Consider the following 16,837-nt stretch of genomic DNA (forward strand, 5'->3'; position numbering starts at 1 on the left):
TGATTTTTTATGAATATAATATAAATACAAGTTTCAATTAAATTTAAATTGTTTTCAGTAATTATAATATTATATTCAAAACCATGTTAAAATAGAGTGATTTCAAAAATGTAATTATTTTTACAATACGTAGTATTTGAAATCTCTCAAACCTTGGACAAATAATATTTCTAAATATATTTTTTTCATAACATTTTAATCTATAAATTAACACACACACACACACACACACACATATATATATATATATATATATATATTATCCTTTACATGTGTGTGTATGTGTGTGTGTGTGCATGTGTGTATGCGTGTGCGCTTGCGCACACGTGTCTGAGTGTAGGGGGTGTGCGTGTGGGGGGTGCATGTGTGCGTGTGTGTGTGTGTTTGTGCGTCTGTGCGTGTGTGCATGTGTATGTGTGTGCATGTGTGTGGTGTGAGAGAGAGGGTCTTGGAGGAAAAGTTACGTAGAAAGAAGGAATTTGATCTATGGATTTCTCTAATGAGACGTTATGTTTGGAATGTATAGTCGTTGAGACTTGGTGTGGAGTGTTTAACAACATGTGAGTTCTCTTGTACTATTTTTCTTAGATACAATAAATGCTTTGACAAAATATTGTTTACAAAATTTTAATCAATGATTTTACAGGCATGCAATATATGTTTATACTTATAGTAATATGTAGGAGTGTGGTTTGTAGAATGATTATAAATAATGTTTCACATTGATGTTGTTGCAGGGCCGTCCCAATCTTTTTGGAAGCCCTGTTATACTATATATATATATATATATATATATATATATCAAAAAAAATCAGCTGGTTGTACTGTATGCATCAAATCTAAGTTATGCACCACAGCACCAGTGGGCAGCCAAAGTTTCATCTAATATAGCAGAAATTAAGTGAGCATCTGTTTTAGCATCAAATCTGTTTTCTCTGTCTCTTAACTAATTTTGGATTGGGAGCTATTCAAGTGAACATTTGTTTTAGCAAATGATTTGTTTCTATACTATGATGTTATAATAGTGTTTATACTTTGTTCTCCTGGTTCTTCGTTAAGGCCTATTTCCGTAGTGTTTCTAAGCATTTATATTGTGTGTTTGTCTAGTTATTCATCAATGTGTGGTACTGTATTGCTACAAATAATGTTGYTGAATGCTTCATTAATAAATAATAACACAACTACATAAGTAACCATGAAATAGATAAAGGTAGCAGAGGCCAGAGAGCAGCAATCGATCTAGAGTAGAACTGTAAAAAACTTGAGATTCTAAAGTCTAAACAATAAACAAGTTTTCAATTTTCTTACACAAAAATSATACAAGATAACAAGAATCATGTGTTAAAGAWTTCTGAGTGRAATTTACCTCACTTTAGGAATTAGGTTAAAATCGACCAAGAGTCCAACCAACAAAGATACGAATATCCAATTTCAGAATTGAGATTTTGTGATGATGGGAAGCAAATTAGCAAATAGCAATTGAGTAATCGACCAATCGTTGAGCCGTTGAGATTATGAGATTTGAGAAGAGATGAATAGCAATTGAGTAATGAGTAATCGACAAATAGACCAAACATGTTATACTTATACAAAATAAGAAAAATCCTCTAAAATCTAACCGTTGTTGATGTTGCCGTTGCATATCTGAAACCGAATCATCAGCTATCTTTGGAGATTTCAATCGACAATCGATACTCGATAAGATAGAGAGGAGAGGGGAGATCGAGGCGGTGTATCCGGTATCGCTCTCGCCACGCCTCTCGTTCTTCGTTACGCAGTGCTAGCTAGGGCCTGGAATCGACTAATACCATTGACTGGCCTGTGAAAAATTTGGGCCCCAAAATGTTGGGGGCCCTATTCTATATCTCAGATGCAACAGGCCAAGGGACGGGCATGTGTTGTTGTGCATGAAAGTGGTGTCATTTGGGCGTTGTTTTGGTGGATTAGTGACTTGCACGACAGTCCAATAAGTGTGTCCATCTTTTTGTGCATTTGAATACGCTTCACATTACACAATAGAATGGCGGGTGTGTAGCTAATGTCTGAAATCACAGATGTACATGACTAGAACTAGGTAACTGTTGTATATAGTTAATCGAGGTAGGAATATGGTCTTTCCAATTCGAATTCATTTTTAACATATATTTTATGAAATGGTGTTAAAATATATGTTTGTTTTATACAGTAGTTTACAATAAATTCAGAAGACCTTTCGATCTAACCCTCGTTTTCAAAGCTAAAATATTTCGAGACGCATGTCATATTAAGAATGCTGATATGGAAAAAATAAGTTGTGTAAACCTCGAGATGAAAGTTGTTTAAGTTGCCTATCTGCTAATAATGGGTAGAATTTATTCTTTCGTTAGACTGTGATAAGATTTTAACTTCGACTAAATTTATTTATTTTGTGTTGTTAATTTTGTAGAGATGTTGAAAATTTTGTATAATAAAACATATATTATATTATTATACAAAATAATAGTGTTTATATTTAGGCGATGTGGAAACAGACACGTGTGCCCTTACGTATGAATGATGTGGGTATAGACATGTGCTCTTACGTTAGACACTCTTAATGCTCCCACCACAAATGACCCTACACGCTATCATCGGATTTTCCACGGATACGATCACATCAATGCTCAAACATTTCTCCTTTTTCCTATACAGAGCGGAGTTACAATAGATAAGGTTGGATTGGGTATGGGTTTAACTTATTTATTAAATATGTTGAAAATTTTAACTTAATTTAATCTATTTAATTAAATTGGTTGAGATTTTTCAACCCAACCCAGTCTGTTATTTAAATGGGTTGACAACGGGTTGATCTGTTTACGATTTTTTTAACCCAACATGTTAAATAAATGAGTTGAACCTGAGTTGACTTATTTAATTTTAAAATTTTGGAGGCGATAATAGAATAATGGACTAAAGGGTTTTCTTATGGTTTTCATGATGATTAAGAGTAATAAAGGCAATTGGAATTTGGACTTTTATTTCATGACAATATGATTTTTAATTAAGAATAACACAAAACTAAAAATTAGAATACTAGATATAATATCAAGAATAAAATAAAATTATATAATATTTTAAATGGGTTGGAAACAAGTTAAAAATGAGTCGAAAAGTTCAACTCAATCCAACCTATTTATTTAAATGGGTTAGGCGGGTCAACCTATTTATTTAAATGGGTTGAAAATTTCAACTTAACCTGTTAATTTTAGGTTGGGTTGAATCATTTTTTGCCACCCCTATATACACATATGTAAGATTTTTTTAAATAAAAATAGATTTTTTTAAAATATTTAAAGGATTTTTTATAAAGTTTTTGTTCCAACAGATTATTAAATAAATTTTTTGAGTAAATTATATGTTTCGTCAGTGTGATTGTATGTTCTTAACAGTCATTGTCTTTTTTTAAAATTCAACGAATGGTATCTATGTGGTTGCATTTTGACAACAAACTCAGTACTTAATGCAACCATAGGGACCTAGGTCGTTCATTTATCTTGAAACCGAACTCATAAAAATTTGTAACCATGAGTCAAACGCATTAAAAAAAATATTACCACAAGGAAAAGTAAAAACAACACAATAAAAAGAGAAAACGAAAACAAGTAAGATGGAAAAACATAGCTATTAAACAGAAAAAAGACAAGAAAGGTGTTGATTTTTTTGTACGATAAGGTCTCATTCATAAGTACAAATGAACCATGACTAAGAAGTAAGAACAGGCATTTATTAGAGATATTTCAAACATGGTCCATAATTTATGAGTTATCTGAACTTATTTATAAACATAAAATAAAACAAATATGTTTATATTAGCGTTTGCAAATACAAATTAAACATAAAATTTGTACGTTTAACAGGGAAATATTGGTTTGAAAATATATTTTATTTGAATAACACATTATCTACCGTCGAAATTTAAAACAAAGGTTTAATTTTCTTCAAGTTGATGTTGGGTAATTACTTTTGATAAGACATTTCTAAGTCAAATCGATTTTCATTAAATTCACATGAAATATATTCTTTAAATTTAGTTTTAACGGTATTTTCAATACGAAGTAAAAAAATGAAGTTGTTGTACAAGAATTTTTTTTCCTTACCTTAAAGTTCGTGAAAAATGATAATTTGTTTATTTTTCTATATATTTATTTATTTATTTATAAACATATAATAACTATTGATTTTGAAAAAAATATATGAGAGTTACAAAAAAAAAAAGTTCATACAAGAACTGCGATTGTAGACTTTTTATGTGAGTTCTTAATTTGGTAAGTTCAAAATGATGTGACAACAGAAAATACAAAAATTAGGTTCTTATAAAAATCTCCGTAAAATAAGGTACTCTGATTACTAAATGCACCCTTGTATTGGAAAAAGAAAATCTCAACAAACATATGAACATCAAAAGGGTTTTTTGAAAGTACATTTTTAATGTATGATTTGATTTGATTTTAACTTTGACTTACGTAAAGGTGCATATAACATCACCCTTTAATATTGATATATATAATTTCTTTGGTCCATAAAAATCGTAAAATTTGATTAGACACATAAAAATAATTTGATTCTTTGAAACGACTACACGACTGTGGTTTGTTGAAAATTACAATTTTCATCTCTGTTGTTTAAAAATTGCTCTTTTGGTCCATACAATTTGTAACTCATTGTTCTTTTCGTCATTAAACCTAACTTCTATCTTTAAGTACAATGGACGAAAAATATTTAAGCCGTAAGAACGAAAACTATAATTTTTAATCCCATAACCAAAAACATGATTTTCTTTTTGAAACAATTTCAAATAAAGAATCGTATCATCTTTATAAATAAGTTTACTTTCCGTACATGGTTATTTCTTTTATATGATATCGTCACTTGGTTTATGTACGTGATAAAATAACTGGTTTTTCAAAACCATCAAACAGTTGCTATTAAATATTGTATTAGGTGATTAAGAAAATTAATTAATTGGACACCATATTATATCGTTAAATTTGTTATTATTTAATTAATGCATGACATTATAAAAATATAAACACTTGGTCAAACAACAAATATATATTCAGCGTGACTGAGAAGATATCTTCAAGTTGTAAGAACTTTCTAGAATAAACAACGAATTACGTCCCTGAGGTTTGTCAAAATAACATTGGTTGTCTGTATAGTTTTGAAATTATAAAATGGTAATCATGGTTTGTGAAAACGTTTGAATTTGGTCCTTTATTCGAATGAACGTTAAAAAATTCCATTAAATAAGAGAGATTTTTGTTCTTTTATCAATTTTTTGTATTTTACCTAATAAAAAACTATACATAAAATTGATTTTGATTGCAAAAGACATAAAAGAAATCAATAAAAGACGAAAATATCACTCCTTTAACTTGTTTTTTTTTTAATAATTGTTAGAGGAATAGATCAAATTCGGACATTTTTACAAATCACGATGATCATCTTACAATATCAAACTTGCAGAGACGAAAAATGTTATTTCCAACAAACCATAAGAACCAAATTTATAATTTACTCTAATTTTATGAATAATTTTTATTTTTGGTAAAAAAAAAGTAATAATTTCAGTAAAATCCTTAGGAAGTGTTTGGTTCGTTGGAATCCGCCGCAATTTGATGGAATTGGAATGATCAATTATGTTGACCAAATTCTATTACAACGTTTGGTTACCCACGAAATGAACTTGAATTCCGAAGATTTCATCATTTGAGAATTTAACCATTTAGGGGAAGTGATGGAATTAAAATCATTTCATCCAAAATTATGTAAATGACAAAAATACCCTCATTAGACTTTTAATAACCCTAGCCGCTCCATTCTATCTACTGCTTCTCAATCAATTGTTGCTTTCATCTTCTCGATCGATTGTTGCTTTCATCTTCTCGATCGATTACTGCTTCTACCAATCACTTCTTGTACTGCTTTGTATATATCCCACAAGATGAATGCGTATGTATATGTGTGTGTGTGTGTTGAAGAACAAAAAAGCTTCCACAATAGAATTTATGATTATTGTATATGATTTGTAATTAAAAAAATTAAAAATATCCAAGAAAGGGTATTTTGTTATTTTTCATCATTTCATTCCAATTATGTTGCAAAAACTCAATTAAGGTATTAGTCTTTGCCTCTCTTACCAAACAGATAGATTATGATTCATTAGACAGATTATATTTCATTCATACCAACCAAACACTTGGTCATTATAACATTCAATTTCAATTTCTTTCATATTTCTATTCATTTGACAAATTTCATTTCTTCATAAATCATTTTGCGAACTAAACACTCTCTTAAATAATCAAACGATTAGATAGCCACCTTAAGAAAAATTATTTATTGAAAAAATTGAATCTTTGATTATTAATTTATTTATTTTTGGACTTGCTTTATTCTAGTTGTTAAATTTATAAAAGCAAAAAACATTAAAGTATAAGCGTCTCCAACAACTTTAAAAAAAATAAAGAAAATAAGAATTTTGAGCCAATATTTTTCTCCAACAATTTTCTCAAACTATCTCTGTGATGGAGAAAATAGAAGAGAAAAATGTTTTTTCTTCAAATATAAAGAATACTCCAAAAATGATTACCAAGTGAAACCATCAATAGGAAACTTTGAAAATGAGAAATCTCTTGGAGATAAATATATATTTTTTTTAATTTTAACTTTTGGTTTTCCTTTTTTAAAAAAATTTAGAAAATTTATTGAAGATGCTTGATCGTCAACTATTTTAAGTTACAATTTGTAAAAACCACAAATATAATAATCAAAGTTACAGGCTAAAAAGGTTTAATTAATATTTTATAAAAATATGTGGGTCAACTTGACAAGCAATAACATTGTGTTCTCGAGTTTAAAAACGGATAACGAATGAGAAATACTTTTTTATGTTTGGAAAAAAAAAGAAAATAAATTTCTATGTTTTTAAATATGAGAGAAATGGAAGGGAATATATCATATTTATTAATATACCCTTTAAAAATACGTATTTATTATAATGAAATATTGGATAGTTTTGTAATTTTAATAATTTTTACAAAAGTTATAATTTCTTTCTTTCTCTTTTATTATCATTATTTCTTTTCTCTCCTAAAACAGTTTTAAGAACACGACTTTTTTTTGCTTTCCTCCCTTTCAATCGCTTTCTTTTTCTTCGTGAAAAAGGTTTCAAGACCATAGTGTAAGACTTGGGGCGTACGGGAATCCTCCAAAAAAAGTCATTGGGGGATTTTCAAGGTGTGCAAAAACCGATTCCGACATCTCTAATTAACAAAAAAATATGTTACATAAAATATATTGTGAAACATATTTATTCATCACATTATATATATATATATATATATATATATATATATATAGGGTTGGGTTCACGTGAGACCAGCCTGTTTTCGTGAGACCACATTTTTACACGTAACCTTCACAGCAAAAACACAATGAAGGTTTAAAAAAAGTCGAACCTTCACAGCAAAAACACTGTGAAGGTTTTAAAAAGTCACCTTCACAGCATTTTGCTGTGAAGTTTCAAGTGTAAAATGTTGGTCTCACGGGTCTCACGAAAACAGACTGGTCTCACATGATCCCAAGTCTATATATATATATATATATATATATATATATTTATTTATTTATGTGAAAACAAAATGTTATAAAATAATTATATACAAACATTAATACGTTTTTAATTAAAGTTTATCGTTTAGTCATCAATAATCATTGACTTTGATTATAGTTCGTCCATATCTTATTTTGTCTCATCTACATAAATAATTAAATTGTACTTAATATTAATAGCAAGATATATTTCTTAAATAGCATTTTAATTATTTGTAAAACATGTGTTTTATAATTCAGGTAATAGATTAAACTATATAATATTAATTGAATATTTTTAAAGATAACAAACTTTATTGAAAACGAAATAAATATAACAAACCGTCATTGTAGCTTTTCTGCAAAATACAGAAATACAATATTGTTTGAGTTGAACTTAATATCAAAATGAACGGTTTTAGTTATTAGAACATCTCGAACAGATTCTTTAAAATGAAGAAAATGATGAATTTTCTGTTCTAACAGAATATTCAAGACATAAAAATTAAGATAAGACAAAATGATTGCTTATGACTTGTAATTAATAATTACCATCAGTAATTTTTGAAAATTAAATGTTTAATAGAAACAAATAATATTTTATTAAATATATCGACTATCTTAATAATATAATTAATTTATAATTTCTAAATTAAAAATTAAAAATTTCAGGAAATTGAATGTAACTCTAAAGTTGGCCTCACAGCTATAAAATACTTAAAATAAAAATTATAATGAAAATAAATACAATTAAATTATTTTTAGTAATTTTAAGTTAGTAGGTAAATATGATAAAATCATTTAATTTGTTTTATTTATGTTATTTTAAATAGTTTATAATCTTTTTTATTTAGTATTTTTTTTAAATATTTATCAAACAATTATTATTTACTGTATATTTATTCAGACAAAAGATTGCATAATAATTTTTTTTAATTTAGACTATTTATTTAGTACATGAAATAAATAATAACTCCTTACAAAAACAACAACCATTTTAATTTAATAATACGGATTCATCCGTACTAATAATTGAATATATAGGAAAAAAGTCAATTCTATTTATATCTTTTTAATATGAGCAGTATGTAAATGAAAAAGAGGTATAAAATACAAGTGGTAATGCGACTCCACGAGCATCTTCAAGTGGTTCTCTGAAATGATTATTTTGAAAATTCTGGCGAAACTTTTTGTTTCATCGGAATTTAAAAAAAAATTCTCTAAAATAGAAGAGAATTGGTAAAATTCTTAAATTTGTAACACTATCTAAAAATAATTACCTATGAGAGAAAAGTAATTTTTTTATTTTCCTTACCAATGACAAATTCTTGAAATTAGATATTTAGTAGAGAGAAGTAATATTTATTATTGTATTACATATTATAATAATATAATAAATATTATAATAGTATAATAAATTATAAATTTTAAAATATAGAAATTATTAGATTTGAATGTTTTTTTTAGATTTTTCACTTTTTATTCTTAATTTTAGAAAATCTGTTGTAGATGCTCTAAGAGGTAGGGTAAACTTCCCTACCAGTTATGTTGTATTTTTTTTCTTTTCAAATTTAAAGATATTTCCATTATTTCTCATTTTTTTTCCTATTTTGTATGAGAGTTTAACATAACTGTTTCGAAAATTTTAAAATAACATAATTGTTAGAGATATTAAATGCATATCTACTTGCTAATATCTTCAACAAATACATCAATATCAAAAGTTTATATTTTGATATTGATGTAAAATAGGTGGTCGTATTGTGATTAGTCGGCTCGCATAACGAATTGGATTTTCAGGTTAAACAAAAAAAAATTATATTTTACATTTTTAATATATAATTTAACTCAATTTTAATTTGTACCGACGTGCATATAGCATCACACCCGATGTATAATTAAGGGTGCGTTTGGTATGCAGACTACATGGGACAGGACGAGGAAAAAAAAAACAGTCTCATGTTTGGCATGCCATTGACAAAAAAAAATGGGACAAGGTAGGACTATTTTTAATTTTAATGGGACAAATCTTGATATTTCTTGTTCCACCAAAAAAGGTGGAACAACATGGGACTAAAGTTAAAATGATAATATTTTGGTTGGTTTGTTGTCATTTTACAATCATTATATGATATAAAATAACATTTAGGGGTAATATGTTCATTTTAATAGTTTTGTCCCGTCCTGTCCTAATCGTACCAAACATAGGACAAACAATTAGTCTTGTCCCGTCCTGTCCTGTCCTGTACCGTCCTGTCCTGTCTCATCCAATCTGCGTACCAAATACTACTAAGGGTACAAATGGCTAAAGCCAAAAAATTCAATCAACCTTTTCTATGAAAGATATTTTAGGGATATATATATATTTGTCTCTTTCATAGGTGATGAAATATATATATATATAAGCCAACGAAGCAACAATTTCCCATTTGAAAAAGAGAGACCCACACACACAACCCTCAAAGAAGAATTCCAGAGGAAGAAGACGAAGAAGTTGATCGGAAAATATGAAGCTTGTTTGGTCGCCGGAAATTGCAGCAAAAGCTTTTATGGACACCGTTAAATCCGTAAGCACCCTGTTCCTTCATCCTTTTCCGATTATTCAATTCTGCAAATCAGAATTGAATCTATGTGTGTGTTTTTGTTCGATCGATCGAATTGAATCGTTTCTAGTTGGTGTCTGATTTCTGTGATTTTTCTTTTTAAGTGTGAACTTTTCCAAGGATCAAGTGTGGCGGAGCTAATATCGGCCATGGCCGCCGGTTGGAACGCGAAGCTAATCGTCGAAACGTGGACTCGCGGCGGTGTGACAACAACGAGCATTGGACTGGCGGTAGCAAGTTCTCACACCTCCGGCAGACACGTTTGCATAGTTCCCGACGAGGAAACCAGATCGGAGTACACCGCCGCCATGGAGAAAGCCGGAATGTCACCGGAGGTAATCGTTGGCGAGCCGGAGGAGGCGGTTAAGGGGATGTTGATAGATTTCTTGGTGGTGGATTCCCGAAAAAATAACTTCGCTCGGATCATAAAGGAGGCGAAATTCGGCCACCGTGGGGCGGTGCTGGTTTGCAAGAACGCTAGCCTGAAGGTGGCGTCGGATTTCCGGTTGCGTAGCTTGTTTGACGGTGGTTCACGGCGGATTGTGAGGTCCGTTTTTTTGCCGGTGGGGAAAGGGTTAGATATTGCTCACGTGGCGGCTGGTGAAAACGGGTCGGGTTCGGATAAAGTGAAGAAGAGCAGGTGGATCAGGCGAGTGGATAGGCAATCAGGCGAAGAGTATGTCATCCGGCAGTAGGATTATTTTCTTCATAAATTTTGCTACAAAAATGAAAAAAATAAAACAAACAAACTCTCTTTATTCATTTCATTTTCTACTTTTTTTATTATTATTAACGGTGGTGGTTTAGATCAGCTTGCATTTAGATTAATCCCAAAGATCTTGTAGAACAGGCAGTAAAATTCCAATGGTCTTACTTACAGGTTCGGATCAATGACCTCTAAAAAAATCCTTACAAAATCTTATTGCCAGTTGATCTGACTTTGCCAAAGTTTATTTCATTTTCTACTAGTGCTCTCCAAATTATGTAAATCTATGACAAAACAATAACCATTTCTCTCTGATAAATCTATATACTTAACCATGTATTTATAAAATTTAATTGTTAGCAAATGTTCAAATAAGAAGACTAGATATTATGAAAAAGTAAAAATAAAAGTTGATATATAAATAATTAAAAAATCATTTGAAAATGCATATGTGAACCAGTTATATATGTGATTTAGGTTTGTATATACATCTTCAGATAGATGTTATTTCTAATTATTTCAATGCATTCACATATAAACAATATTTTAACTTTCATTTCTTACATTCTCACAATATTTAGAAGTTGTTTGGTTGATTTTTATTAAATCAGGTATGGATAAAGCTATTTGTGTGAGTTAATTTATCTCTATGAAATATGAAGGCTTTTGTTTGGAAAGACTTTTTCACAAATGAAATAACATTTTTTTTAATTGGAGTGACATATTTGAAAAAACCTTAGCTGTTTGTATGAAGATTACTGAATAAGTTACTTTCTATATTATTAAGTAAATACCAAACAATCATGTATATAAGTCCAAATAAGTTGCAAGTCTCATTAAATTGCTAACAAACATATTTTTAGCCTTCTTATTTAAACCGACCCTGAATTTTTAATTTTCGTATATGTATAATATTTAACTATACGTTGTTTACCAAATATTTATCTGGTAAACGTTTATTGGGTGAGTATGATAAGAACCCATAATCTTATCCACTAAGAGGCATAACACATATGAGAATCATACCTAATAAAGAAAGAGAGAACATTATTGCTAGGTAAACGTTTTACCATATAAAAGATACATACCAACAATCTATTTTGATGATCGTAAATATTACCTTATAAGGTAAATAAGATGTTGATCTTACAGATAAATATTTAGTAAACGGCCTCTACGATATAAATAACTAATATATAAGCTTGTAGCTTTTGTACTAACAAACAACAATTTAATGAGAGAGCCAAAATTATCCTTACAACCTAATAAATACTTGCAATAAGTAGATGCTTCTTCTACAATTAGCGTAGTGTCGAGGAGCATTTAATTGGTTGATCTTATACTTGACATTTGTTAACACGGTGAATATGAATCAATGAATGCAACTTTCTCTCGAAGTTTTAAAGGATTTAAAAAACCAACTAAAAAACAATTAAGACTATAAATTAGCTGATAAACTAGTTGATGTCTTATAAGATAGACGATAGTTGATAAACTAAAGGGTCATTTACTAAACACTTACCGAGTAAGTGCTTACCGACAAAATTTAATATTATCATTGACTTACCAGGTAATATTTTAGTCCACCAAAACGGTATCGTATGCAATAATTTACCTGGTAAGCATTTATCGTGGTAAAAGTTATCGCCCTTACTTACCGGGTAAGACTTTTGGTCTTTGTCTCGCTCTTACCGGATAAGATTCTTGGTCCTTGCCATATTCATCAGGTAAGGTAATGTGACTTGGTGTTCACTTAACCGCGTAAACGTTTGGTAAACGATCCCTAAGTTTAGTAAAAACTAACTGATAACCTAGTTGAAAGTGTAAAATGATAAAAAAAAAAAAAGACAATTTAAAAAATTAGTAAATTTTATTATTTCATTATATATTTAAAATAATTTGTTAATTAATACAAACCAGATGGTAAAAAAATAAAATATGTTAATTCATAGAATTCTAATTTGATTTATACTTTTTTAGTTCTTATGATTTTGATATCTATTGCTTTTTTTATCCTATGGTTTACAATTCATTTCTAATTTAATCCTTCGTATGAAACCATATGGACAAAATTCGCAATTCTTTACAAACCATAGGGGCAAAAAAGGTATTTTATTCTAAACTAAAAATAGCTAAGACCATAATTTGAAGCAAAGATGGCTAAAAATGGGTCTAGATCCAGGTCCGAATTGGTTGGTGTGTAAGTTGATGCACAGTAAAAACAGTGGGACCGAATGTAACTGTATAACCGTTCCTGGTTCTCAAGTACTTTACTGTACTTGAGTCGGTTTTTAAAAATCAAAATTGGTGTGTAAGTTAAACAAGTTTTTATTATTGTGATTTTTGAATACAATCTCTATATATTATATGTTTTAATTAAAATTCTTGAAAACGCGGTCGCTTCGTATAACTGGTCCCAATACCGAGTTAGGTCAAAAAAATTCCAAAAAATCCATAACTGACAGTCATGATAGCATTTGGTATCGCTCATGGTCGCATAAGGTCCCAAGCCAAACCGATCTTGTTTTGTCCATTTCTAACATAGACGTATTAAACGAGTAGTTTGTAAAATTTTTTACAGAGAAAAAATAGAGAAAGGAAATGAAAATAAAGGAAAGAAAAAATATCATCTCTAAGTTTTTTTAGAGAAAAAAAAAAGAAAATTGATATTAATTTTCCTTCAAGGAAATAAAAGAAAATAAAGCATAACAAGTAATATATATACTTTGAAAGAAAACTTGAGATGATATTTTTTTCTTACCTCTACTTTCATTTCCTTTCCCTACTTTTCCTCTGTGAAAAAGTTTACAAAGTACTTATTTAATACGTTTATGTTAGAGTATACTAGTTGTGTATCCGTGCAATGTGGCGGGAGCCGTGAATTTTAACGATTTTGAAGTTTCATTGGTTTTATTAGAGAAGATTTAACGATGATATAAGTTACACTTGGTTTTTACATATTAATACAATTTGAATAAATAAGAGTTATTGTTTCAATTACAGTCTATCGATGAAAAAAATTGTATGACAATTTAAAATCCAATATATTTAAACGACTCCACAAATATGTTCGATTTACATCAAGAGATCGAGAGTGAGATCGAGAGTTCTAGAGCAATTGAATGAGAGATGAATGAGAAAACTTTTAATAACTCATGATGAATATCAAATTAAATCTCACTTTGGGGGATGGGGAGAAGACATAGAGAGGTATGATAGAGTGAAAGCATGAGTGAAAGGTGTCAAAAGTATCTTGGAAACATAAAAAGAAAAGGTAATAATGTGCATTGGTAACTTGTACTATATGTTATTTTAATTGTAGATTACGAGATTTTAAGACTGAATGTATAAAGTAGTAGTACTTAATGCATTATAAGTTGTTTTTAAAACTTTTAAGACTTTGTGCACAAATGTATAGTACTTTGTGCATTAAAAATTGTTTTTAAAACTTTTGACAAATCTGGTTTATAAGATAGTATAGATATATACTTCAATTCTTATGACCATATTTTCTTTATCGAATTCATCATTTGTGAGATTACATATTCAAAACAACGACATAAATTTATTTTTAAGTACCGATTGAATTGATAAAGTGTAATTTTATATTTAAAACGTCTATTTTTAGTGACGGATGAACGAATATAATATGATCATTAAAAATATGTTACTGATAGATTTATAAAATATTAATTGTGTCCTTATTGATATGTGATATCAGTAGATGTGTAGGTGGAATTCATATAAATGAGATCTTGGGTTTAAGCGGTGGGCATCATTCCTCTGCCAATGAAATGCATATACGATTCACTTTTCCATAATGACCGTGGGACTAGTACAATTAAAGAATTATAGAGAGTGACATTTATTTTTTTACATTATCTGTGTATTTTGTAATAACATATTTTCAGTAAAAGTATTTGTTGAGATATGTAAATAAGAAAATCAAGTAAAGTTAGTTAACATGTCATCTATATAACTAAAAGAGAAACCAAAATAAATTTAATTTAACAGATTTTGACATGGTTATTTATTACATACATAATTTGTACGGCAAAACAACAAACTTGATAAGGTATTAAATTTTTCCGTAGGTATTACCATTTTTTCCTTTAAACCCGTCATGTTAAATGCTTGTTAATTTTTTTTTCAAATTCATCACACGAGTATTCTTTAGTGTTATATATATATATATATATAGAGAGAGAGAGAGAGAGAGAGAGAGAGAGAGAGAGACTTGGGATCATGTGAGACCAGCCTGTTTTCGTGAGACCCATGAGACCAGCATTTTACACTTGAAACTTCACAGCAAAAATGCTGTGAAGGTGACTTTTTAAAACCTTCACAGTGTTTTTGCTGTGAAGGTTCGACTTTTTAAAACCTTCACAGTGTTTTTGCTGTAAAGTTTACGTGTAAAAATGTGGTCTCACGGGTCTCACGAAAACAGGCTGGTCTCACGTGAACCCAACCCTATATATATATATATATAAAGAATACTCGCGTAATGCAACGAGATATATATTGATTTTAATATTTTGTTTCTCTGTTTCCATCAATGTTATAATACGATTTTATGTGGTACCGAAAAAACGATAATGTTTTTATTTTTTGAATAAAATATAGATTTGAAGTTATCATAAAAATTTTAAAAAAATGTATCGATTTTAGTATCAAATTAAATGTTTAAAAGTTATTGTTTTTTGTGTAATTTCTATAATTCAATTTGTTATTATAATTTTATTTAGATTTAATAGCGAAGTCATTTATATTTGGTTTAATAATATAATTTTTTATAAAGATAATAATTAGTATTTTGTTAGAATTCAATGATTATCCTAAATATAATTTAAATTTTATACATTTAAAATGAGATAGCTAGTCAATATTTAATTATGTTTATCTATAGTTAGTTACACAAATTCAAATATGAAGCTTTAATAAGTTGTATATGTGCAAAATTTACTTGTAATCTTGAATTTTAAGTAATATATACATAAATAAACAACAGCTAATGCATAAAAAAAATGATTTTTAAGAGTTTTTATCAAATGATTTACAATTTAGTATAGATATGACAATTATGTATCACAAACTTTCATACAAAATGTCAGATTGTAGTGAAAACTTTATGTTGATTAAACAAAGATGATCTTACGTGATCAATCAATTATCTATCATTAGTACTGAATTTTTTATTTTACTATTGAATTCAACTTTTATAACGATTACTTTTACAAGACGAATCGTTGATTCTTTAGCTTTAAACTAACTGAATTTATTCTGTTATATGCTTTTTACCGTTAAATATAGTCATGGAGTTGGTTTTATATGAATGTTTAGTTTCCTAGTCTTTCGCATCAAGGGATTGTTGATATACATGAAAGAGTTTGGTTTCATTGTAGTAAACGGAAAAGGAATTTAGAGAGACATAAAATGGAGGAATACAAAGAAGAGGGTTTTTATAAAAATAGAATATTAAAGTCAATTTCAGTAGACATAACATTAAAATAAAAATGTTATCATTTAACACGGAAAATTCAATTTTTTAAGAATTGTAGTGTTTATTATTAAATGTTTTAGCCTCGGATGATGACATGTTGTTGGATCAGTTTACCAAATATCACTATGAATTCTAGTTTTCATGTCAACACTAAGGATATGTTTGACAAACTAGCTGGTAGTTGATGGCTAATAAGCTAGATGTTAGTTTAAAGCTAGTTGATAGGTGATTACAAATCATGTTTGACAAAAACTAGCTAATCAAAATGCAAAATGATTAAAAACGACATCTTGAAAATTTAATTAATTATAATATTTTAAATATAATTGAAACACATATCTAATAATATAACATATTGATTAAAAGAATTTCAAATTGACTTTTATATGTGTATGTATGTGTATATATTTGTATTTG

General features: G+C 28.6%; 1 protein-coding gene across 1 annotated transcript; it reads left to right on the forward strand.

The window, feature by feature from the left end:
• Positions 1 to 10,038: 10,038 nt before the first annotated feature.
• On the forward strand, positions 10,039 to 11,142 carry LOC112528361. The gene is made up of 2 exons (XM_025139378.1): positions 10,039 to 10,178; positions 10,319 to 11,142. The coding sequence occupies exons 1-2, from the start codon at positions 10,119 to 10,121 to the stop codon at positions 10,907 to 10,909; spliced, it is 651 nt and encodes a 216-aa protein (XP_024995146.1). The 5' UTR covers positions 10,039 to 10,118; the 3' UTR covers positions 10,910 to 11,142.
• Positions 11,143 to 16,837: the final 5,695 nt, after the last annotated feature.

This window comes from Cynara cardunculus (assembly GCF_001531365.2).
Source record: "Cynara cardunculus var. scolymus isolate 2C chromosome LG 15, CcrdV1, whole genome shotgun sequence".
Taxonomy (NCBI): domain Eukaryota; kingdom Viridiplantae; phylum Streptophyta; class Magnoliopsida; order Asterales; family Asteraceae; genus Cynara; species Cynara cardunculus.